The sequence below is a fragment of the Glycine max genome, chromosome 10 (genome assembly GCF_000004515.6).
Source record: "Glycine max cultivar Williams 82 chromosome 10, Glycine_max_v4.0, whole genome shotgun sequence".
Lineage (NCBI taxonomy): Eukaryota > Viridiplantae > Streptophyta > Magnoliopsida > Fabales > Fabaceae > Glycine > Glycine max.
Genome location: NC_038246.2, coordinates 2,338,556 through 2,366,169, shown reverse-complemented (window position 1 = coordinate 2,366,169; position 27,614 = coordinate 2,338,556). Strand labels below are relative to the sequence as shown.

The following is a 27,614-nucleotide window of genomic DNA, read 5'->3' as shown; positions in this document are numbered from 1 at the left end:
GACGACAATGCGGCGGACATCGCCGACGTCGTGCGGTGAAGGTTAGACGAGTGGCGGGTCGACGCGATTTGGTGTGCGTTGGAGGCTAGTGAGTGGTGGTGAAAGGGAAACATGATAGAGAATAGGAAGGGTAAATAAGGAAAGGGAGAAAGAAAAAGAAAAAATGGAAAAATATCTCCACCGTCGATTAAAATTTAAAAATATATAACGATCTCAATTACTTTCATACCGTGCAATACCTTGTAAATAGTAGGTCTACACGGGGCCTCTCTCTTCGAGAGGACGCACGCGAGCCTCGGCCATCATCATCATTCATCATATCATGTTTTGATGTTCATAGCCAAGGAATGCTAGCTGCTGAGTTCTCAGGGAAATTGAGGCTGCATTGAATAAAAAATCGAACAACACGGAAAGAAACAAGGAAACGCCAAAAAGCAAAAGAAAGAACCATTCCCGGAAATTTAGCATTCTCATTTGTTGTGTTCTCTCTCAAGTCTCAATCTCAATCTCTCAATGTCCCAACGATCCACCCTCTCTATTAATAACAAAATTATAAGAAATAATTGCAGTTTTTTTCATTAAAAAATGAATCTAAGTACATCTTTTGCTATGGGAGCTAAAAAAAAATCATAATTATATACACATGATAGAATTGCCTTAATATGTCAAATTAATTGGATTCCACGAGAACTTAAAGGCCAGGCCTTCCAGAAGCTACCAACCAAGAAATATGACAAGATAATGGTACTTACTATTTCAAAATTGCAGGCCTAATGGATCCCAACTCCCTTTCATTCCTCCCACCAACAAATGTCATACCATGTGCCCTGTCACAACACTAATATTGAGTTGAGCATAATATCCCACATCAACATTGCTTTTTACACCTCTCATATCATTGCCACCTTAGAAAAGAGATGCAAGCAAAACTCCAGCATCTGGCTGCCAAAACTTTTTTTCTTCAATCTTTCTGAGCAGCCTGAATTGTTGTTGAACATGAAGCAGAGCAGCATGGGCCTCCAGAACATATGATTAGGAGTGCAATTGCAAGAAATTCCTTCAATCGGAGGGGGGGGGCAGTGTATGACTTGGTTTCTAATACTTTAGCTCTGATAGGTGGCTGGGGCATGAACTTAATATTGACGGGACATTTCTCCCACAAACTGGAGAAGATTTTTGGCCACTCCCAGCAGAATTTTCAGTTTGTTGCAGTTGTGAAGCGTTCACCGACGAACTAACTTTACTTCCTTCTGAATTTGACTTCGCATTGCCCCCACTGTATGGAGTTCCTTGAGCTGTTGCGCATAAAGGATGGTTGTTATTGAGTAGTGGTTGCCCTTGGGGTGGCAGGGGCGTTATGTAATTTCCCCCAAAAGAAATTTGCATATGACCTGGCAAAACTCTCCCTTGTTCCTGGGAAAAACTTTTGAGGGTTGGAGCATTAGATGTTATGACAGATGAGTGATGAATATGAGAATCTGCAGTTCTACTCGAGGCCTTAGTGTGAGAAGCTTGGTTAGAACTCTTGCATTGAGAAGGAGTTTGTGAGAAAACGGGGGCATTGTTTCCAAATTTTGCAGCTGGAGTGTTGTTGGCAGGTGGTGCTTTATATCGAGTTGCCATAGCAGCTTGCTGCTGTTGCATAGCATGCTGCTTTGGAAGCTGAAGCAAATGTGGTGGTTGTTGAGAACTTAAAGCATTACTAGAGAGTGGCACACTTGTTATTGCAGTTGAAGCAATGGTGTGATTAGACCAGTTTCCATTCGCAGTAGATAGCATAAAGTTAAGATTCTTTGATGAATTATCAAAAACAAGGGTGGTTGGCCCATTGCTGGAAGACTGAGCACGAGAGATTTTCTTTTCATCATCTTGGTGTGAAGAATTTCCTCCACTCTTTGCTTCAGTAATTGAATAAGTCTTTTGCTGAGTAGTCTGAGGTGTGCTTGCAGCTTGATATCCTTGCCATGCCATATCAGGCAGGCTTTGAAGTATCACAGGATTCTGTGCCATGGATGAGAAGTTAAGGTTTGAAGGAACACTGGTCCCATTATATGCAGCAAATGATATGGCAAATGCTTGAGATGGTATATTCTCTACTCCTCCCTTTAAAGCCTGTTGCTTTTGTTGTTTGTCACCAAAACTTCCACCATTGCCAACAATATCCGATGTTGCAGATGGCTTAAAAGAAAAGTTCACTGGCTGCACTGGAATTGTACAGTTCTGGCCATGCACATTCTTCTGTGAGTAAGATGTTCGATTAGCAACAGAAGGTGCATTCCCTCCACCCATCTCAGTCTCATGCTTGCAAAGATGAGACAGTGAAGTCTGTCGCTTTTGTGACTGCTGCTCCATAGTTGTAGAGGTCAAAATATTACTGCCATTAACTTGTGCACCTGGTGACTGTTTATGAGATGATGAACTACTTGATGTGCTAGCATTAAGATAACTTGGTTGAACCAGTGCTTGTGACTGAGGGTGCTGTTGTGGATGGAACATTTGAGAAGAGTAGAAAGGCCCACTAAGTACATGTGTTGCTTGTGGAGGGCTCGGACCTCTGATTGCCGTGGTTGCTCCAAGAGAAGTTGAAAAAGGGAATGAATACCCATTATTGTGAACTATTGTCATATACGGAGAAGAACCATTGGCTGAAAAATTTGGGTAGCTAAAGCTTATTCCAGGAGCAACAACTGGCAAAGTTGAGGAGGTACCAGGAGATCCGCCAACTGAACTATGGAATTTATTATATGAGGAAGTGCTGTTAGGGGAATTCACAGCTCCTGCCTGATTAGTAGTTGCTGTAACTGACGCTTGATGCTGGCCTGGAGGATAGAGGAAAGCAGGACCATGCTACATTCAAAATTAAAGCACATTAGACATTACTTTCCAAAATAAGAGCCATCAATAAAATCAGTAAAAATAGATAACACTCTTATTTTTTAGCTGTATATATGCAATTAAATGAGAAGACCATACCACTAGATTACCAGTTGGCCCAGGATTTGGACCTTGCTGGAGCACAAGCTGCACCCTATGAGCTGAATCCATTGGGTTGGAATTATTAGAACATTTGGCAGCAGTAAGACTAGGATTGCTGGTCACGGCCCACCCTTTCTCTTGTGAAGCATTTTGGTTTACAATTGGCAAGTGTTTTTGAGATTGCTTCCCAATGGCCATACTTTCTGCAGAGGGCACACAGTTGACATTGTTGGGCTTTGTGCTACACAGAGAACCAGAGCCAATAGCTGCTGGCAAAGACGGGTTCATCTTTGTAAACTGCTGGTGTAAGATGTTACAAGCAATGTAATAATGGGTTGCACATCTCTTTGGTTTCCGTTGAGATAGGACAAAATTTGCATGCTGCACATTTGAATTATGAAGGAAATGAGCAGGGTATCATAAAAAATGGTATCTTTAAAAATGGATAGGTTGGAAGTTAATATATTGACACTCGGTTAGAATAAATTTTGGACTCGCATAAGTACAACTAGAAAAAATTGTGAGAGATTATAATTACCTTTAGTGTCAATGATCCTGTGGTTTTGTCCGTCTTTGCAACTGGCTGCAAGTGCGGCTTGTATCTGCCAATCATAGTTATCGACCTTAGCAAAGTCACATTATTTGCTATAACCAAACATAAAGTAGAATTTGGGAAGTATAAGAATGATGAGAAGGGCATATTCCTAGGGAAGTGATTATCTAATAATAGACTAATACCCAGTGGGAGAGAGACTGCTCTGCCGTCCTGATTCAGATGTTGATAAAGGCATTGAAGTAGATTGAACTGGAGATGGAAAGAAACATTAGAGACTTCTAATTAACAAAAGGGTCGCGATCAGAGTTGACATACTATGCATATCTGAATAAAATAATAATAAAAAGTGAAAAATATGAAATTAGTTACCGGTTTTCTCTTCTTTGGGATTTGATGATATACTAGCTAGTTCCTTATTCCTATCCTGCTCTTCTAATTTATTGTTTGTCTTTATGTCATGGACATTGTTTTTCTTCTCCAAATCATGTTTTAGCACATCCAACTTCTCCATAAATGTGACCATTTTAGCCTCTTCAATTTCCTCTGGAATTTTCTCCTTCTTAACTGGTCTTTCCACCTTGACACTATTTTCCTTCTTCTGCATCAAAATTGCGACGAGTTTGATCACGAAACAGAAAAATGAGCAAGTGAAAATAATTTAAAGATATACAGTCAACCTACTCACCATTTCCACATCCAGTGCCAAAGCTTTAGTTTCTAATATGAAATCACCCCTTGACAAGTCATCCCCTTCTGGGGACAGCCCCATGGGAGGAGGAGCCTGCTGGAAAGCCACTCTTCAGATATTTGACAGCAAAAACAAAGGAAAAAAATATAACCGGAAAGTGAAGAACTAAGATTCTCACCATCAGATCTATCTCAAACTTGCCTACTAGTTGGGCGTTGGCATCTGGAACAGCAGAGATCCTAATAAATTGAACCATAACGAAATTGGGATATTGATCACATATCAAAATAAGTTTAGCCGACAAAGCAAAAAAACTTTCATTCATTGGTGCTCACACTCTGTTTGAAGCTGAATATGGTTTCTCAGTATCCAACTCGGAGCATGATGGCGATTCCCTAGTAGGGGAAACCGATCTTCCATCTGCTGAAGCATCCCCAATGTTCTCTTTTGGTGCCTCTATTGATGGACCAACATGATAATCCACATCAGCAGGTTGCTCAATCTGAATCCTGCTTAACTCTTCAGTTGAATTATTTGAAAACAGGGTGGAAGAATTGTTGTTGTCTTCCATTTTCTTCTTCTCTGTAATAAAAGTGCCAATGAAAAAAGTCAAAAAAGAAAAGAAAAGAAGAACAAGCACGTAAAAGAGAAAATCAACTGATATTGAAACCCACCAGCATCATCAGAGGGACTGACGCTTGCTTCAAGCTTTATAGAAGACTCGTGGTTCTTCGAAGTCTTCAAGCCGTACAAAAGCTCAGCTATCTCAATCTCGATGTCTGATGAAGACGATTTGGATGTCTTAGAAACAGGTTCTATCTCTTTCTGCAACATAATAACACACACCTCAGAACTTAACTCTAAAAAAAAAAAACTCGAAATAGAAACAAAAAACTCGTGCAGACCATCTTCTTCCTGAGAGAAACATTCGAAGAAGAAGGTGAGGTCGGTTCAACACTCTGTCCTCCGGGGGAATTCGATCGCTGCCGGAAATTCAGCTCCTCCCCGCCGCTGCTTGCGGAAATCCAACTTTCGTAAGACCTTTTCGCAGAGGCTGCAGAAACACATCAAACACCGAAAAAACAAATAAAAACAGTAAAAGTCAGTTACCGGAGACAACAAAATGAAAGTGGAAAAGTATTAATATCGTCGCAAACCTGAACGAGCCTTCCTCGGAACGCTCACGCCGATCATCTCCTCCGTTATCTTGAACGGCGGCGGTTTCGCTGACGTGAAGCTCCGGCGATGGATTTGATCGGAGGCGAACGATGTCGTCGTATTATTAAGAGAACGGATCTTAGAAACACCAACGTCTAAAACGTCGTCATCTTGCTCGTTTCCGACGCTCTCTTCGGTGCTTTGCGAGTGAGAGCCTATCCTCCTCTTACTCCTGTTCGCCGAATCCCTATCTCTATCTCGATTCCTTCCTCTCTTACTCGTACCTTCTCTCAATTCCACAGCTCCTTCCTCTGTCACGGAACAGAAATCGTGTAAGAAACAACACACAGAAGATAAATAAGAAGAAAATGTATTAATATACCGGAAGAGTCTCTGAGAGCAATAGTTCGATGTCTGCGTTTGGGAAATCCGTTGGTGGAGGTGGTCATGGATGATCTTCTGGATTCTCTGGTTCTATCCATGATCTTCTTCTTTCTTCTCTCATGTAATCAAAACCACTTTCTAACACCAGCGACGGCGAGTCACCGGAATTCCGCCATTAACGGCGGCGCTCAAACTTTGCAGAGCCTTACACTTCTCTCTTCTCTTCTATGCTCTCTCTCTTTCTATTTATTTTCATTCTGTTCGCTTTATTTGAAGGGATAATAATTATTAAATGCAATAATTAATTGATTAATTAATAATCTGATCTTTCCCTTTTCCATATGCGTGTGGAAAAGGAGAAATTGTTAGAATGTTTCACTTTCACTATTCACACATCACACTCGCGCAGGAAGGGACGGCTGGGATTTGCGGATGAGACTTTCGGCGCAAGCATCGCCGTTGGATGGGTCCCGATCAGACGGTGGTGGCTTGGCAGTGCCAACATGGCAGAGAATGGAATGGCAACTTAAAGTGGGCATGTCTCACTTTATTTATATCTTTTTCCTCTTTCCACAATAATAATATAAATTAAATTCTCACGCGATTATGATGCGCGTGTAGGCACGTGTCGGCACACTCAGGCCCCAGCTCAGCCGAAGTGGGGTGCAGTTGGGTAGGGTGAATAATATAAAATAGAAAGTGGTAAGTACTAGTATTACTAAACTACCAAGAGTTCTTAAATTAAATTATAATTTATAGTTAAATATTGAAATGAGGATGAGGATCACCCATTGTGACAGGATTGAGTCTCTACAATTTTGAATTTAAATTTAAACATAATTTTATAAACTGAGTCACACGTCTTTTTATATAAACTATTTAATTATCTTTTTAGTATTCTTTGTTCTTAAATTAAATTATAATTTAATAACTTAATTAATAAAAGATATATTTTATACAGAATTATTAATTATTAATAATAATGAAAAACATACTCATTTTGTATATAAAAAGAGATAAATAAATAAATACATTAATGAATGAATGAATGGTTGTCTAATGTCATTATGTCGCTCATTTTATCAATGCCATTAATTAACGCAATGTTCATTAAAAAACGAAACCGAAGACCAAGTAGGTTATATTATAGTCAGACATATCAAAGCAAAGATTCAAACAAGATTATTTTAAAAAAGAATTAAACTTTAAGCAATTCGATACTGTACAATATAATACATAGCTATGAGATGAATGCAACAAACAGAAAAAATATGAAGATTAAACTATAGCAACGTAGTAGTTTTCAATCTTGGAATAAAATTAAGAATAATGTGTTGAAGGAAAAACCTATGTCGTCCAAGATATAATACAGCTAGAAAACTTCGTATATTCTCAATTAATCACTAAGAGTTTATTTTTATTTTTTCACTTTGAAGTCTCTTCTTCGTAAGGTAAATATAGATTTTTAGTTTATTGAAATATGCAAACTACTAATATTTTTTGTTTATGAAAGATATAGATTTCATAATGAAAAGTTAAAATTTGTATTAGTAAAAAGGTTGGTTCAACTAAAAGGACTACTTCTTGTAATATAAATTTGGATTCTTATTAAAATAATATTTACATTTTTAATATGTGTAGTGTCTCAAATAAAATTGTGTCTAAAAAATATATATGTGGAAATTGTGACTGTTTATGTCAAATACTTATAAAATCAGTGAATAAACATATATATATATATATATATATATATATATATATTATAAAAAAAAACGTGTATGTAAATGTATGGGTAACTGTGTGTAAAGTTTCTTAATACATTATATACATGTTTGGATGTTTGAAGTTGAAAATATTATGTGAGCATTCCACTGTAAAATTAAAAAATAAAGGTAAAATTACACTTTGATCTCTTAATTTATCTCTAATTTTGGATTTGGTCTCCCTATAATTTAATTCATAAATTTGGTTTTCAGATTTATAAATTCTTATAAAATTAGTCCCGGAAGCCTGATTTAGAAGTTAATCGTTAACCTTGTCACATGTCCACGCGTCAATGTCACATGTCAATGTCTGAGTGGTTCCTTGTAAATGTTTCATTTTTTTAGGTAAAATTGTATTTTTTGTCTCCCAGTTTTATTCCAATTTCGATTTTAGTCCCCTTATAATTTAATTCACACATTTGGTCCCCTAATTTTATAAATCTCTTTATAAATTATTCTTGCAAAATTGGTCTTCTGAATCTATAAAGGGATTTATAAAATTAGGGAACCAAATATGTGAATTAAACTATAGGGAAACTAAATTTGAAATTGGAATAAAATTGAGAGATAAAAAGTGCAATTTTATCTAAAAAAATGAAGTCTTTAGGAGAAATCACTCAGTCATACGTGACATTAACACGTTGTAGTCACACGTGGCATTGACACGTGACAGTCAACGTCTAAGGTTAACGATCAACGTCCACCAATTTTGCAATGATTTATAAAATTGAGAAACTAAATTTGTGAATTAAAGTATAGGGGACCAAATCCATAATTAGAGATAAAGTGAAAATTTTGATTCGTTTACAAAAATATTTTTACCTCAAACATAATTTTGTACCGAGGACCCAACATCCACTTAATCTTACTCGTATTTCATAGCTCACAAAAATTGGCATAATTTTCGCAATGTCCAACTTTATTAAATTGTAAAGTAGCCAACCCTTCTAGTTTCTTCCATGTTCTAAGTAGGCAAGATTTTGATTTTTCAATTTTTTTTAATTCCCTTCCTTAATCTCGCTGCTTGTATTGTCATATAAAAAATTATCTACATAATTACTTAGTTTAATTGTACTATCATTTAAAATTCACCAGCTGCCTTATTCATTCACATATAACTCTTTTAAAATATTACGAGGATGACAATGACATTCATACATTGTTAATTAATTAAAATATTCATCGAATACTGTTGAATAATTTCAGATTAATTGCACGTATCGGTCAATGGTCAATCTTATAATAAAAATATGTAGTAATATATTAAGAAAATACAATCATACTATTATTTAATCATATTTAAAAACTATAAAAGCATATGCACTTGGTATAATAATAAAGTTAACATGTTTTAATTGCAATTATAAAGAACTCATTTCCGAAAAGAGGAAGAATTCATAACATGATTATCTATGTTTGAAATGCTTATTTTTAATAATTAAGAATATAATTAAGTTTTTTTTTTAAATAAAGACATTTTCATTTCTTCAAGGAAAAGTTAAAGAAAAAAAGGAGGTGACACAAAAATATCTTGTGGCATAGTATGAGGGTAGAGGAATAGAATATAATATAGGGGGAAATTGAAATTGAAGATAAATATTGAAAAAGACATGAGGAGGAGGAGGAGATGGAATGGTGATTGATGGTGAAGTGGGTGGTTTGGCTTCCCAAAGGGAGGAGTGAGTCAAACATATACTATTAATAAATTAAGTTAATTAATAAATGGTACTATAATCAATACTAGTAGTTTAGTATTATTCTAATAACCCATTCCCACGGGGATGCATTGTGGGACCTGACTGGTCTGCAAAAGTGGGGACCCACCACTTTAAAATCCTAAGTAACACCTCTCTTTCCTTTGTTTTGCTTTTTTCTGATTGTCGTCCTATGTGGCACCGCCAACCATCAACATCGTGTTTCCAACCGACTCTTATGAACCGTACGATTACTGGCTTCAGAAAATTAGGATTTTCAGAGCTAGGCACATGGATGCTAGTGGGCCAGCAATCATCAAAGCCGATTAGAACCCTCCTATCAACATATTCTTTAACATTTTTTTCTATTAAGGTAAATAACTAAATTTATCGGTAATGATAAATTATTTTAAAAAAATAAGAAATTTAAATTTAATTTTTAAATGTGTAAATAAATATGACAAATTAGTGTCACAGATAATTTAATAATAAATTAATTCTTAAATTTTATAATTTAATTAAAATTAATTTTTAAAAATATATTTTATTTTCAAATTGATTTTTAAATATTACAATTTAATGATAAAATGATCTCATAAATTTAATAATATGTTAAAATAGTATATTTTTATGACTAAATTTATATTTTTTATTTTTTAAAGATCAATTTATCACCATATTATACTTTTAAGAATGAATTTATTTATGTATCCTTATTATTATTATTATTCTCAAAATTTATTGAATAAAAAATCAAAATTATTAATATAATTTTAATTTTGATTAATAAAAAAAACCTGTTAAGGAACGTGCTAGAAAATAAATTATTAATTTTTAAGGCAATTATCAACTTGTTTCCCTTTTTTTTTTAAGGTTACATGGTACTTTTCTTGGAGAGATGTAATACTTGTATATTTCAATTCTGGAGTGTACGCATAAAGGAAAGACAGAAGATAAAAGAAATAGATAAATTTTTAGATATGAAAAGTAATGTAATAAAAAATGAAAAATAGATAAGAATAAAGTTAGCATATGAAACTGTAAATTAGTTTTTTTCATGCAAACTTGGAAAAAAATTATACATTTTTTTATTAAAAACAATTTTTAATTAGCTTAAAATTAAATTGTAACGGTTGAGAATATTTATATTCATAATTTTATATTATATATCAATTAAAATTAATATAAATAATTGTCCTTGCTATTTGTTAAAGAAATAAACTTTATTCTACAAAAGAATCACCACAATATAATATATTTATTACAATAATAATAAAAAGGATAACTATTCCACTTTCGTTTGAGCATGTCCCACTTCCATGCTAACAAATTATGGGTCATTTGGAATATCTCATATTATAAATACTTGTGTGAGTATGTGAGGGAATTTATGAAAACAATTTATGTTATGTCCATAAACTGTTTTCAGTTTATTTCAATAAGTTTTCCACAATAGTTTATAAAAACAATTTAGAATTTATATAAAAACAATTTTTAACTCTAAAACAACTTATACATAAGTACTTGTGTAAATAAGTTATTAAGTAAGTTGTTTATTCAAATAGAGCTTTAGCATACTTTAACTTTGTGTTCCAAATCTTCCACATTCATTTTCATTTGATGTCAAAGCTTTTAATAACAATGACCCTCTCTAGGTTGCTCATAACAACCTTCTGTATCACTATTACTATTCACATTATTTTTCTCTTATGGGCTATAAATGTAAGTGGTTTATTAAAATTCCTAAAAACTATTTTTTTCATACGAAATATCTTTTTTAATATTTTTTATTACTTTATTAATTTTTTTCTTATTATCCTCTTAACAAAGGGAATAATAAGTTAATATAAACAAAGTAAAATTTGTAATAAATGCAAGGTTTACATATTAATAAACATAGGATAATAAACTACATCAACGGTCTAGTGATGGACCACTTTTTAACGTGGTTGATGGTAGAAGTCATTAACATTAACTTTCCATAGGCTCAAAGAGTTTGATGTGGCCTAATTTTCTGTTTAACGAACTATTTTATACTTGAGAAAGTGGTTCAAATTGCTTGGTAAGAAGGGTGAGTTCAACATTTTAAATAAATGAGATGGATAATTTTTAAGATGTTTATTTCCTCTGTATTTAGAGTTACACAAAAAACTATGCCCCCTTATTTTAACTCAAATAAAATTTCTATAAGGCTTTTAAGTTTTAAGTCATATTTTCCCTCTTGTTTTATTTATCTTGTAGCATTAATATATTTAATCTTTTTTTATCACTCTAATAAAGTCTCGTGAACATTTTTCCTCCCCAAATAGTATCACGAAAATTTCAAATGGAAGATATCCCTTTTGCCACAAGGTTTAATGAGTATAATTTTCCTTATTGTTTTCATTTAATAAATTGACAACAATTAATTAAACAACTCAAACTCAACTAGAAAATAACATTAAAATCATTTAACTAATGTATTATAATTTTCCTTATTGTTTTCGTTTAATCAATTATGCAAGTAAGTTATTTAATGAAAACAATAAAATGCAAAGTATTACACGACTAATCTAGAGTGAACACTCACACTCTTGTACTCAAAGAAGGAGTTGTTTTTTAATATACCTTAAGTATCTATTACGCAAAGATAGTTCTGCTCAAACTGGATATATTTCAATAATTTTTTTGTCTTGAAAAAACAAGTCCTTAACTATTAATTGAACAGTTTTGGTTCATACTTCATAAGCATATGAAGTTGAAAGATGATGCAATCTTCAAAACGCCATCTACTTTAGGTTGAAAGATGTTTTTAAACAATTGGAACATGTTGATTTACCATTTTTTATTATTACTATGATTTTAATTTAATAACAATAATAATAGTATAGTTTCAGAAATTTTGTTAAAAATAATAATTTTTTATTTTATTATTTCCCTGATATTTTAAAATTTTGTAAAATTACAAACAATTCCTCAAATGCCTTCCTATTAAGAATTATTTTTTAAAGCGCGCTTATATTTGTAAGTTACTTATAGGAGTATATCTGCCTCTAACATCATCTAACATTTATATTGAATTTTTAAACCTTATATGCATAAAAAAATTCTCATAAGAACTTGAATGTAAATAAAAGGATTTTTTTTTGTCTTCTTAAAAGCTCAGCCACGTTGTTTATAAAGATGTATATATATTAATTAATTAACTCGAACGGCAGAATACTTATTTATTTCATATAAAGTTACATCACTTACATGGCGAATCTTTTTAGTAAATATAATTATTTTAACGTTTTTTAATAAGTTATTCTTACATATAAAAAGTCTCTCATTAGGAGTTAGGACCGTATTCTACGTTTTCTATAATTTATTTGTTATTCGTGGCAAAATCTGTCCCACGGCCATGGTCCATCTTATCTTGGTGGCAGAAAAAAAATAGTTCGTGACTTTGCGTGGGGTAATTAAATTTGTTGTCAAACATAGTTTAATTCCCTTAATTAAAATCTGTACTTCTAAGATCGTAATTGGTAGAAGATTTAAATTTTTCTTATAAAATAATTTTATTCTCTTTACTTTTTTCCTGCACTCAATGAGAATTCTGTAAGCCATATTCATGTGACAGAACTTTCCCTATACTCTAGCAGTGTCTAATTAAAAATAATCATAAAATATTACAAAATCGACTTAACAAAAAGTGAGAATAAAGTAAAATTTGAGAAATTATTTTATATTTTATTTTAAAGAATAAAGTGATATGTGAAATATTTTAATTGATATATGTAATCTTTTTATTTTAAAAAATTAATAACAAATATTGATTGAACTAAAATTTAAATTTCAGTTGCTTTATATTGCCGTCAATGAACTAATATGACCCTCTATTTACTTGCGTAAAGGGTTGAATATGAAGTTACTTGCGTAAAGGGTTGAATATGAAGTAACTTGAACATACCCTTATAAAGCACACATCTTAGTGTTCAAAAGCATGTTCCTCGATGCACAAAGATGCCTTTATCCTTTTTAATAGATTTGTTTATAGTTAAATCTTCGATTAATCTTTGCATCCTTTGGACAAGAGAAAGGGGCATTATTTTATTAAAAGATTGATAAAAATCAAAGCAAGTATATTTTTCTGACACAAGGAAAAGGAAGCACTATATTTTATTTAATAAAGTACACGTTATTGAAACTGTATTATACAAATATAATGCATGAACAAGTTCTACTACTAAGGCATAAACAAATGATTCAATTATAAGATTGAAAAAAATAACAATAAAAGCGTCCTTCATCGGCTTTCCGACACTTTTTATTTGCATATAATATGATCTGAAAAGCTACGATTGGTATCCCCTTCCTCTTCCACTTGTCTTATACTATTAATTTATTGGTAATGCCCTCATTATTAAGATATAAAACTAAGTTTATGCGCACCTTCAATGAGATTTGGTCATTGATTAATGGGCTCACTCTACCTGCACATGACCAATCGCGATTTGGATGTTAATATAATACTTTTTTAATTAAACTAGCTAATTGAGCTTATTGTATATATTTTGACCTAAGCTAGTTACCATGTATAATAATTTTTTAACGAACATGCACAACTGATGATAAAATAATGACATATATTAGCGGGTTAAGACAAACGCACTCGTTCAACTTAAACAAATAATAAAACCAAAGAAAGAAATCTAATTTTTAATCTTTAATTAATTAAATTTGTTGGATTCAAGTTGTCTTCATACACAAAAGTGGCAATATTAGTTTTATTTGGACGTATCTGTTGATGTGGCAAACACTGGTTGTTCCACATCAGAGTTGTGTTCTTGATTAGTGAAGAGTTCCGGAAATGTGAATTTGTTTCCTTGCTAATCGTGGAGATCGCTATGATTAAGAAATATAATAGCATTTAATTACACTGGGAAGCAACATCAATAAAATATTCATTACTGTTGTACTGTGGGACTATTTTTTGTTTTCAAAGAAAAAGTTCCGATAATGCTTTGTTTTCTTTCTTTCAAGATGAGTTTACGATGACTAAACTATTTAATAATGTTTTTGTAGACTGTAGCAAGCTGTAAATGGAACAACACTCTAGACCAATGTTCAAACAATGTTAGGTTTGTGACTTTATTTTTTATTCATTTAAAATGTAATGTATTTTAAGAAGTTTTCATTTCATTATCACTTATCAACTCTTCACTACACCCGAAATTTGAATATATTCGGATTCCAACGAAGTAAACAAATATTTGGTCAACTGAAATAAGAATTTTAAAAATATATGAAATGAAGGGAACCAAAAGGAAAAGCACTTTCCCAGCGCATGCCTGAAAATCATGAGAGATAACGCATAAGAAATACAAGATGAATTACACAGTATAGGGTGTGTTTTACAAGTCACCCTAGTACATAGTTAAAGGTGGGTTTAAATAAGCTTGTTTGATAAGTAAATTTATTTGAAATTCATTTTTTTGTTTGATAAGTAAATTTATTTGAAATTCCTTTTTTTTTATAAGTAAATAAGCTAGTACATACTTTTTGACGTATTTGTTTTCTTTGTTAATGTGGAATTTGAACAACTATTTTTTAAGATTATTTTGTCTAAATTCAAACTACTTATTTTAATTAATAATTTAATTTTTAATGTTAATTTTAATTAAAATATTTGGGATATTTTTTCAATTAATAAAAATAATTCTATTACCGGTTTTATTGAATAAATGGTAATCAAATTAATTTTTTATAATTTATTTTAAAAAATATTTCAAACTTTTAGAAATGAAAACCGCTTAATATATTATTGCAATTATTTTTGTTTAATATTTTTAAAAAATTTCAAGAAGAAGTATAATCTTTTAAGCTAGTAGAAAGTTTGTCAATTAATAGAGATTAAAAATAGAAAAAATAGGTGTGATATTTTTAATGGAAATAAAAAATTTTATGAAGGTCATTTTAAAAAATAAAACTTCTAATAAACTAATAATTCTTTTTACCACTCTAATAAACTAATATTAGTTGTTACATAACTAGTATTTTTTAAATAATAATACTAAATTAAAATATTGTTTGAAATATCTAGAATTGAGGGTTTACTTACCTTTACATTTTGATTTTTTTTCCTGGATATTTTGGCTTCAGAGTGCCTACCTTTGTTGATCACGTCACTTTGAGTTCTCTATGTTTCGACTGATAAAGACTATCTTAGCGACCGTTGATCATCTGAACGATTTTTAGAACACTTACTAAAATGAATTATTATCTCACCATTGAACTTTTTTGCTGAAAGCGAGATAAAGGATAAGGAATCAAACATTGAAAAATATTTTGTTAACAATAAAATGAGACAGCAAAAAATATATCTTTTAACTTAAAGTATATTTTTTAATACATGTATAAAAAAATGATTAAAAAAAACAATCACGTATGAAGATTATTATGTACAATATCATATGGTAAATTAAGTTTTAATGCTCAAATTGAAACCCGAACAGTGATTTTATGACTTTTTTTTTTGTTTTTTTTTATCAAGAAAAAGGTGAATTATCTAAAAAAAATCAAGAAAAAACAAACAACAGACATATCTACAAGCAATCAATGCTATCTGTATCTAAGAAGCTGGATTATCAATTTGACTTTTTCTCTTAATTAGTTTTTTCTTATGATTTTTCTTTCTGTCACATATGAATAAGATATTATTTCTTGTGCCAAAGGGTGTTCAGCTATACCAAATAGTTTCTCCTCTACTTGTGACTCACCTTTATCTTGATGTGTGCTTCGGTGGTCAAAGGAGTATCTCCAAAACGTACTCTGACATTCAAGTGAGGGTTTAAATTAGGGTCATAAACTCAATGGCAAAAATATATTCAAATGAACAATAATTTTTATCAAATGATTCTTTCCTTTATATATTAACTTTGTTGGACCTTAAACTTTTGAGCCTAAATCCGTTGATTATCATCTAGATAATACACTCTACAATCATATTTTGGACCCTTAAGCCAATAATTATCAACAACTGGGATTAAGGGTCCTAAGTCGGGTCGAGGGGGTATTCCACTTTGTAAACAAGTAATGTATGACATGTGTTTTATTGCAGTTGTGTATTCAGCCGAATACCTATCTGTTATATTTTCATAATTGATTTTAAACCCAAATAAAGGAGAAGATTATGTTGAAGTACTTGACAATCAACATAAAATATTTCGATGTACCATAGATTGTTTGTTTACCATAAATGCTAAGGCTAAATTATTTCCTGGAAGCAACGTGTTGTGTGGCTCAAGAATAGAGTTGAATGAGTTAAGAGCCACTACATTGGCATCCAATTCCAAATGTAGTGTTAAAAGAAATCTTATGGTGAATAATATTTTTGAAAGTTTGGTCTTTAAATAAATTTAATGGCGTTTTATCATTTATGTAACCATCCCCTTCTAATAGAATAAGACTTTTTTTTGTTAAAATTGTTGTAGCTGTTTCTTCTAAGTCAACCTTATTTTTGGTCCAGTTTTTCAACTAGGGATAAATGTTAGCCAAGAAAAATAGCTCTGGCACGCTTCCATTTATAAAGAGCTGGATATTTCACATAAAGTTGTAAAAGCCAAAACTCTAAGTAAACTCAAAATGCTTCAATAAATTTAACTCGTAGATTTGTAAATTTTACTTAAGATAAAAATACTATTAAATAAAACTATGATAATATTCAGACATAAGGTAAAATCCCATCACAAGTCATAATATAGACACAAAGACAGAACACATGTCACATGACGAGTTGTTTGATTTTGCCCCAAAACCAAAGTAAAAGGATGTCTACAGTCACATCAAATGTCACGGATGTCTGCAGTGGTATCAAATGTCACATTGTCTTTGTATTAGATTTTGCAACATGGTATGTTAGAAGGATATTATAGTGTTCTAAAAGTATTCCATATCAAAGCACAATACTTTATTGTTTGCGCAAATCTTGCTCCCTCAGAATCGGTTGACAATGGATGTTGGTTCACATCTTGTTCCTTCAGACTCGTTGACTCGTTCTTAACTCAATTTTATGTATGTTTGCACTTGTTTACTAGGGACGCATTTAAAAGAACTTATTTATAACTTGGACTTATCTTATGACATAAGGACTTGCGTAAGTGTTTGGGAAGGCTTATGAATACAACTTGTTATATATCCATAAATTGTTTTTAGCTTATCTCAATAAGCACTTCAGAATAACTTATAAAAACAGCTTACAACTTAAATATATGAAAAATAGTTTAACTATATTTGTTTTATGATTAAAAAGCAACATTCTCAAAAAAAAAAATGATTAAAAAGCAACGTATACTCATAGGATAAGTACTTAATTAAGTTATTTACCCGAACGTACCCTACGTCTAAGTTATCCATAAATGAGTCTGACAGTCAGTTAACTTGATTTTTATACCTAGAATCGTAAACCTGTAAGAATCTACGAGTAGCCTCAAGAGTTTGACAACAATGGTTCCGTGAGGGTCTAATTGCAATGAAGCATTATGTAAAATAAATCCAATTTACAGATATGAACTCACCTTTGCAATTTGAGAACATCTATTTAATTCAAAGATTTGTCTTCTGCATAACCAATAAACATATGCGCATTAATTATCCAAACCTAGAGCAAAGTAGACACAAAATTTGACCCTCTTTAGATAGAACTCTGCATTTACTTTTTGTATCAAAATATCAAACTGTCAGCAACTCCTGAAATATAGGGAGAAGAAGTTACTTGCCAAATCCCAAATAATTAAAAGAAAATCATGGAGCATAGAACACAGAATTTGAAAACAGTTAATACTTGATATTGATGAGTGATGAATATCATACAGTAATGCATAATTTTGATTTTGCTAGATGTAATTTTAGTCAATTATAACTTCTTTTTTGTATATCTCCTTTCCTAACCACAAAAGGATGTAAATCTCCAGCAGGTTATTGATGACCACAATCAAACCATTGTCTAAATGTGAAAATGAAACATCATTTGTAGATCTTTAGAATGCTAATTTCTAGAACATATTAACTAATGTGGTGGACATAGTAAAAGGGAGAGCATGTGGTCTTGCCTTGGGCATGTAATCCGTGTCTAAGTACCTCATTAATTTACCATCCGTCATAAGCTATTAATAAAGATATCAGTTAAGCGGAAATATATAATACCTTTTCTTTCTGTTTGAAGATGGTGTCAACTTTCTTCATATACTCATCTGTCAGCTTCTACACAGTATAAGAATTGCCATGAGGAAAATAAAGGAAAATTGTCTATTCTATATTTGAAATGATAATCTTGGCTTATAAATCCATCATTTACTAATGAGAAAATTAAAGTAATTATGCTAACAGGAAAATTTCACAGATACTGAACAGACAGGAGGCCAAAAATAAATTGCTTTCTACAATACAATATGAAGATCATCCCCAAGGTATAATATAATGAAAGACAAATTAAAGTTGTCTAGTCTACAACTAACAAAAAATCAATTCCATTCTTTTACAAAGCCAAACATTTTCTTACTATATTGGTCAGGTTACAAATGCAAAGCAAGCAAAAACTATTCCCCAGGGGAATAATTCCTTTTTGTCACATTGTTCATTGCATATTCCAGCTTGGGTTTGTAATTGTTCCATTTCACACAATTGCCTCGTCCCCAAGGAAAAAAAGAAAAGGGGAGATGGAAACTAGATTTTAAATGGACTAAAAGAAGTACATAGAAACTTGTATAAGTGCTCTCAAGTTACCTGCAAATCACTTGACAAATCCTTCACATTATCTTCCGAGAGCTTTTTCTCCTATCAGAAAATTCCAACAAAATGATTAAAACATGAAATCCAACAATCTGAAAAAGGAGGAAAATGGCACAAACACTAGAAAGAAATTGCTGAAGAGAGTTAAGGTGAGTAATTTGAGGTTCAAACCTTCTCAAGTTTATCATAAGCTTTTAATGCATCTCTCCTTATATTCCTCAAAGCCACCTATTAAAAAAATGAAAACACATACAAACATGCAATTTAGCTGAAATATTTATCGCTTATTCTGGAAGCTTAAGATATAAAGCTATATGATTTGCATAGCATGTCATATTGCAATACTACATCCAAACAATAAGCACTCTTCTCATACGTTAGTAACTTTAATTATTCACGTAATAACTTGTATTCCTCACCTGATTACATCTACAAGTTTCAGAATAACAGGGAATGAAAACAAATTGGTATTTACATTTAAACAATTGGCTGATGTTTGTCCTTCTTAACCATGAAAGAGGTTCCAGGCAGAGTAAATCCCTCAAATTGGCAATAAACAAGCAAGTTCACTATCTCAAAAGTAAAGTATTTAGCAAATATACCTTCCCTTCTTCAGCTTGTTTAGCCACTATCTTCGATAGTTCCTATAAAGAAAAGCAAAATAAAATAAAATTACAGCTTAAGAGCTCATTTGTTTAAGACTAAACAAAAAAAAGTGAATCTACTGTAAAGCTTTTCTTTTTCAGAAGCTAATACTTTTGGCTTCTAAAGAAAGCACTTAACACATTTTTTTATTTTCTTTTTTAAAAACTTATGAACATGTATTATTACTATTAACTAAAAAACACTTTTCCTTTGGGTAAAAAAACACAAACAGACACTAAATTATTCAGATGACATCAAGAAATCAACATATTCATTTAGACCTTCAAAATATTCATTAAAATTTATGTATAAAGGACCTTTATAAACAAAATGGTGCAATCTTGTAAACAAAATAAGTTGATAACTAAAACTATTGGAATCATGGCAAGCAATATATTAAGTCACTGTAGAACAGGTGATGCTATGCCATTTTGTTAATAGTTAAATTAGAAGTGACAACCAATTAGGAATATTACTTTGAGTCAGTGAGAATAAGAATGGAATTCACAGAAAAAGAATGAACTAAGACACTGCAGCATCAATGGAACTGGAAAATACCTTCCTCCTATCAGATGTCAACTGTGGGATTCTCAATTGTATCGATTCTCCATCATTATTTGGAGTCATACCAAGATCAGAGCTAACTATGGTTTTCTCTATAGCCTTCAAGCTAAAAAAATATATGAATAATCAAGAGTTTGCTAAGTATTACTCTACACACAGGATAACACATCACCACTTTCATTGACAATTTTAAAACTTGTTTTATGTCATGTGATTGAATAATGCCTCAGATGGGTAGATATATTCTCAATCGATAACTAATGCCTAATATATAGCAATTAATGGAGAGTACAAATGAGGTAAGCCATATAGACCGTTACAAGCATGTCATATGTGAAGTAGAATGGAATTATACAATAAGCTTAAATGGGATCAGTTTGATGTTTGTTACTATGTCATGTATAATATACCTTGATTTGTCATATGGCTGTACCAAAAGAGAACTGGCATCAGGAGTGCTAATTTGAGCAATGCTCTTCAAGCTAACTGGACTTCCATAGTATTCCACCTAGAAACACATTATGAAACAGGTCATCTACAGGACATATAACTCTACAAAATAAAACAAAATACATTTGATCACTTAGTTAATTGGTGATTACAATGATATCTGAGCTTTTATCATTATGTAACTAGATGAGATTGTGTGAGCTATGGCAGTCAAACCAAATCAATAGTAGAGCCAAGATATCAATTTGATGGGGCAGTTTCCTATGGAAGTTGGATTAGTTTATTACCAAACAACAATGTGGTAATCAGACATGGTGTAAATAAAAAAGACTCAACTAATCCAAATCAAATGAAGACCGGTAGACTCTGTAGTGAGGAGAGTAGACCAGATGGAGAGAAGACAAACAATTCGAGGCAGAGGAAGACCCAAAAAGACTATAAGAGAGGTTATAAAAAAGGATCTCGAAATTAATGGTTTGGATAGAAGTATGGTACTTGATAGAACATTATGACGGAAGTTGATCCATGTAGCCGACCCCACCTAGTGGGATAAGGCGTTGTTGTTGTTGTTGTTGTAATCCAAATCAAATGAAAAAAAGAAGAAGCAAAAGCTGATAATAACATATAGGCTTCATGCAAGGAAATGTGACCATGACAGACAAACGGGAATCATAAATCAAATGAATTTATATGATTTGCAAAAGAACTCATATGATTTGCAAGTGAATTTATTCAATTAAAAAATCAAATGATTAAATCAGCACATAAGTGATACAAAAAGAGATAAATTTCTGAGCAAATAAGCCCAACTAGACCAAATTGAGTGCAACAAATAAACCAAGTCCACTGGACATGCATTTTTTTTTTCTTATCTAGAATGTGGCAGCACAAGGTAGCAGATTAAAAGAGTGTATACCTCAATTTTGTCAAGCATGGCTGGGTTTGCTCTCCCTGTCCTTATGGAACTGAAATTTGTACGGACATTATCAATAGTCCTATCCATCCTGCTTTTCTGAGAGAGAGAGATTAAAGAATTGAAGGACGCAAAAAGAAAGAGAAGTTTAGAGACAGAAAGAAGTTTATTACAGCATCTTTCTCGATTGCTGCTTTTTCGGCTTCAATTTCTTCGATAGTAGCAGCCCTCACAAGTGGCGTTCTCCCTTGGAAAGGAGGGGTCTGCGAGGGAGCTTGAGAGTTGCATAGCTTGCGGAAGAGGCGAAGGAGCGCTGCTGGGAGAGAAGAAGAAGGGCTTTGGGAGGGTTTTGCTTTTGGAAGATGATGGAGCGGACAGAGGCTGTCGGAGAGAAAGAGGTCGAGGTTGCCATCAGAGAGACTTGTGTAACGTTGATGATGTTGTGTTGTGGATAACAATTTTCTCCACTCTTTTTTTTTTCTTTGCCAATTTGCAATGCCACTCCACAAGGCCATAACCATGCTCACCCAGAAATTATTACAATTTTACAAATTTATTATTTCCAAAAATTAATTGTCAGAAAACAAGTGGTTCACTGGTACCCATACTTAAAATTTTGAGTTTGAGTTTATTCACGTCAAAAAATAAAATTTAAGTAAAGAATATAAGTTATATTTTTCAACATGAATTAATCATTGATGACCTTATCAAATATTTTGTATTGTAATGTGATAACAAAAGAAACATTTAAAATATTATTAAATATATGAATTAATTAATACAAATTATTAAAATTTAATTAATTATTTCAAATTCAAGTATTAAATATACAATTATATTAAATACTTATTGAGAATTTGACTCCTATAATGATCTTGCAAGATTCAATAATGAACATACATAATTTAAAAGATTTTACACTATTATTATTCAATTATGCTTGGTATATAAAATAAATTTATTGACTTCTATAATAATTTATAAATATTTTATAATTTTTATTTAGTCAAAAATATAATTTTTTTACATTCAATACATAAAAAATAAACTCATTTTTAAATATAGTTTTCAAAACATATTTTAATAAAAACAAATACAAAATCATGAAAGAAGAGGCCATGAGAAAATAAAGTACATAGAAATAGAATCCCCTATGTGCCACTCGATTCAACCTAGGCGTTAAAGCCCATTCTCTTTTTGTTTTTGGGGAATTGATATTGATCTCTACCTAATTGCTAATGGCTCCTGCTACTTTTTGAAAATGGGATGAAAAAACATTTTTGCTCCTCTTTAATTTTTCCCACACTTCCCCATCTTTCAATTAGAATAACGATTTCGTTGTGTAGGAAACACACAAAATCGTGGTTCTATCCTGTTTTTTTTAAAGCTGAAAAAAATAGTCAATGCAATCATGATTCCACATACAAAATCTAAAATGGAGTCATAATTCCGTTAAATATTTTGTATGCACATCATATGAAGTTTCATAAAAATACATGTTTTCAATCATGATCCTGCATACAATAAATTCAACAAATACATGATTTCATTGAGTATTGTGTACACTACGTATACAATAACAGAAATTCACTTTCACTATAGTATGAGAGTTTCCTATAAAATATATGATGGAAACGTGTTTTCTTTGTAATATAAGGGCGCGTATAAAATATACAATGAAATCACATTTTTACTACAAAATACTCAATGAAAACAAGTTTCTGTTTTAGGTTTTGTTGGCACCTCCCTACACTACAATGGAAACACGTTTTTGCTGTAGATTTTGTACGCGGTTATACAACGGAATCCTGATTCCATAGAAGGAGCCTTTTTGGGAAAGAAAAAAAAAATCATCCTAGTTGATAGGGGCCATTAGCAATGAGCCTTTTTGGGAAAGAAAAAAAAATCATCCTAGTTGATAGGGGCCATTAGCAATGAGGTCAAAGCGAATAACAACTCCCTTGATTTTTTCTTGCGACAACCTAAAGCCCATCCTCAACAAATATTGTCATGACCCAAACTATCGGCTACAATTATTTTTGGATGTCTATAACTATATGTTAAATTAAATGCAATACATTTCTTATGAGATGGGTTGACCTGAATATCTCAAACACGTATTAACTTCATACTAAAAAAAAAAACTTCAGAAAAGAGGCAAAGAAGTGACTCCTAAATATGTATTGTGTGTACATATATATGTAAGGATCTACCATTAAAATATAAGATTATTTCATCTTAATAAGTGATTTTGAGATTAAAAAAAAGAATTTTATCACCTAAAATAGTCTTATTTGACTCGAGCAGAATTTTCTTAATAAAAAATATTTGCAGTCCATAAAAAAATATATCGGTAATAGTCTAACAAATCTGCACATATGTAAAGCATGAACTTCTTTTAGTAACTCTACATATTTTCCTACATACCTAAAAAAACCTGCTAAATAGTTCAAGTGCTTTATTAAATGAGCTTGGATATTTAATTACATTACGTATCATATATATTTGTCTGATGGGGTCATAGTTAATAGGCTCACGAATCTAAATTATCTGATGACTAACAGGTATATGGTTCGCTTGTTTGTGATGGCAATATTGATTAGTTTTTTTGTGGCTTCCGCAAATGCTGTATACAAATACAAGGTGGGAGATTCTGATGGGTGGACTATTATATATATACTACTTTCCTACAAACAGTGGGTATCTATACCAAGAGTTTCCATGTTGACAATAATCTAAGTGCTTCCTTCTTCCGCATCCTCGTTTTACTTTTCATATTCCTTAAAACTGTGTTATTTAATCGCCCATTTGCCATTCACTTATGATGCATTTAAATCCTGAATATGATGTAATGGAATATCTTCCAAATTGGTACTATATTACAAGGTGCACACATATCTGATACGATTGAGTTGTATCAATGCCATCGTATATATCTTAATATGCATCAAAATTGATCTTGCAAGTTGCAAGTAACCATTGCTCAGTGGCGATATATACTCAGAGCGTCTTGCATTTTATTTTTTTATGTATCATGCACTTGCATTTTAGTTAGATAATATGGCTGCTGAAGTATTTTTTTGTGCACCCGACCTTGTTTTTATTTTTGTTATTTTAAGTTTATGACTAAATTTTGATTGATTTAGTCCCTCAACCCAAAACTTGTGCATTTTTGTTTACATCATAGTCCGGCTTAACGATTATAAGTTGCAGTACCAAAATTATATATTAATAGTATACATAGTTATTTTGCTATCATAAGTATCTTCTTCAATACTATGAGGATCCAGTTTTTCACGTGATATTCTTCATGCCTAACAATTGGTTATAATGTTATATATCTCGTATCCGCTTAATAGCTGGATAGGCACCTGTTAATGATCTCTTTTAAAGGATTTGTCGAACACCCTACTTTTTTTTTTCATTCTCTAATAGAATACATGATTTGATCTTGTTTTCAGGTTTACCTAGATCTTTTGAATCATATTACAACTTCATTGTTAGTGATCAATTGAATCTCATCAATAAATAAAGATTTATTAAGACTAGAACAGTTGTCAAGAGACTCGTTGTTTAATTGAATGTGTATCCTATATTATCCCCATTATTTTTTCTATTTTTCATATCTAGAAATCCTCATATCGATCATGAGTAGATTAATTCAAAGATTTTTCCTGTTACAAAGAAAGTATTTGTCTTACTTAAAATGAATAATTAAACCCTTCCTCACATGTTAACATGTGATTATATACTTATGGACACTAGTCCATTTTAACTAAGTAGGACATCTCACCAAACTGAGCAAGCGTCACGGTCAACTAAAATGACTTTCTGTTGAAGGGAGAAAAAACTAAGAGAACCAAAAGACCAATCCTCTTAAAATCGTGTATCACTGTTACACCTTTGGGTTATGTTTTTGCCAATTTCATTCTAATTAAGGCCGTTAAAGCTGTATTAACCTGGGCATCTAATTTTGTAGCTAATTCCTTAACCTTTTATCTACAACAGTATTCCACCTCATATTAACATTCCAACAATGAAGGCAGAAAGTGATGAAAATGTGTGAACAATTAACCAATACCTCCTAGCATAATATCGTAAATTATTGTTTTTATTATTATTAGTCCAATAAAAGTAAATTATTGTTAAATTCTGTAAAATAAAATAAAATTGGCAGTTATACTTGAATACTTCTTAAAATTAATTTATGGAGTGAAAAACAATGCATAAAAACGAGGATGGCGAGAGTAGTATCATTTTTTATTTCAAAATATCGAAATAAAAAAAATCCAACCCTATCAAATGCTGAAAATGTTTTTTTCTTCTTAAAAAAAACTTAATTAGTGTGTTTGCTTAAATTTTAAAATGAAAATGAAAATTTGAAAAAAAAAATATATCAGACTTTTGATGACCTTTTTGGTAGGTAGGCTTTTGATGGTTTTGAGTAGCTTCTAAAAACCTATAATTATAACCAGATTCTTAAAATAAAAAATGTTTTTAAATTCTAAATCAACAAAATAGCTTTTATTTTAAATAGAAACTCTAAAAAAAATCAGCTTTACATGTACTTTTAAAATCAAATTTTTTATTAAAAAAAAAAGATGGCCTCTCAATAAGATTGGTTTTGTTTTTTTTTTTTTTTTAATGATGTCAGGTTGGTTTAGTTTGATCTTATAATTTTTTTTTAACTGACTTAAATAATAAATCCTACCATTCCAAGTTCCAACTAATGTTGGTTTGGTTTAGTTTGAGTTATTGAATTTTCAAAAGACAAAATTAAACACGAAATATTATAGTTTTAATTTTTTCTCTGTATTAAGTCTTAACTTTCAGGGAACAGATGCTCTCTATCCTTTTCATAGATCGTCCTAAAATCAAGATATACTTTTACGACACAAATCAAAATATTAACCTGAAAACAAAATTCAAAGGTTAATGTCTAATCCTTTTCACAGATATACTGTTACGTCCTTATTAATATTTTTACTTAAAATATAATGACAAAGATAAAGAATAAATATACTTTGTGATAATTTGGATACTAGACGAGAGGGTCAGAATAAATGAAAATATTAACTAAAAACAAAATGAATAAATGAAGATACAAGTTTGTGAAAAACTTATTGTAAAAAAAAAAAAAAGGAGAAGAAGAAGTTTGTGCAAAACTTTGAAGTGCTTATAAAATAATAAACTTGATTACGTTTATTGGTAAAGGGTTGAAAGTCAAGAATCTAAAAATGAAGTCAATGATAGTTTTGTTAAGATTAAATTTGACATGAAATTATCAATAATTCAAATTCTTAATATTAATGTAACTGGACTCGACGTGTCTTATAGGTAGTAGACTGCAACCTGTAGGTGAGATTGAGGCCCAACTATAGAAGAAAACTCACTGTAGAAGATTTTAAACTTTGAGAAGCAGCAAAACAGTACAAGTCAAAGATTGTCCTGCTTATTGACCAAAAAGAAAACTATCCTCCATGACCCAATAGTATTTCATCATAATGAAAATAACTTTATTCATAAAGTTAGTACTTGAAAATTTTGGGTGCTGAATGTATTTTTAGAAAGTAAACTCAAACGATTGCACATTAAATTTTTGCCTGCAAATTGCTTTCTGTAAAAACAAACCTTGAATTATTTTTACAAACTCAATTTATAAACTTAAATTTAATCTAAATTTAACTTTATAAACTTTAATTCAAATTAACATGTACTTACTATATGTTTGGAACGACAATGCGATCAAAGTGCGTTCAAAATCTGGTGACTTAGAAGCTCATTGTGGCTTTTTCTTTTAAAAAGAAAAGAATATCATACTAACAGTCCTTCAAGTTTCTTGAGTTTATATATAAATCTTTGGTCATTTACAGAAACCTTTGTTATAGGGTACATGGTGTAATATTTTAAAATAATCAAAGGAAATAATGTAATGTATAAAAGGTGTCAATATAGTATTTTTTTTAATTAAACAATTAAAAGGGTTAGTGTAGGTAAAAAAAAAAGAATGATAAAACCTCAGGAATTGTAAATATAATTTGCTCTTAAGAAACCACTTATTTTACGTGACTTC

At 31.4% G+C, this 27,614-nt stretch overlaps 1 protein-coding gene and 1 pseudogene across 4 annotated transcripts; both read right to left on the bottom strand.

Moving 5' to 3' along the window:
- Positions 1-553: 553 nt before the first annotated feature.
- On the bottom strand, positions 554-6,020 carry LOC100808741 (protein TIME FOR COFFEE). 4 transcript variants are annotated; one of them, XM_006588567.4, is made up of 12 exons: positions 5,761-6,020; positions 5,378-5,689; positions 5,126-5,274; positions 4,895-5,045; positions 4,556-4,802; positions 4,399-4,459; positions 4,218-4,316; positions 3,902-4,130; positions 3,715-3,781; positions 3,515-3,578; positions 2,974-3,357; positions 554-2,847 (listed from the first exon to the last, which is right to left on the bottom strand). In XM_006588567.4, the coding sequence occupies exons 1-12, from the start codon at positions 5,858-5,860 to the stop codon at positions 1,096-1,098; spliced, it is 3,615 nt and encodes a 1,204-aa protein (XP_006588630.1). In that variant the 5' UTR covers positions 5,861-6,020; the 3' UTR covers positions 554-1,095. The 4 variants fall into 4 exon arrangements, with proteins under 4 accessions (XP_006588630.1, XP_014618401.1, XP_014618402.1 ...); XM_014762915.3 differs by having other exon boundaries at positions 3,902-4,127; XM_014762916.3 differs by having other exon boundaries at positions 3,902-4,127; positions 4,218-4,313.
- Positions 6,021-17,694: 11,674 nt separating this feature from the next.
- Positions 17,695-22,067, bottom strand: LOC100780233 (ribosome-recycling factor, chloroplastic-like; annotated as a pseudogene).
- Between the last annotated feature and the right edge of the window lie 5,547 nt (positions 22,068-27,614).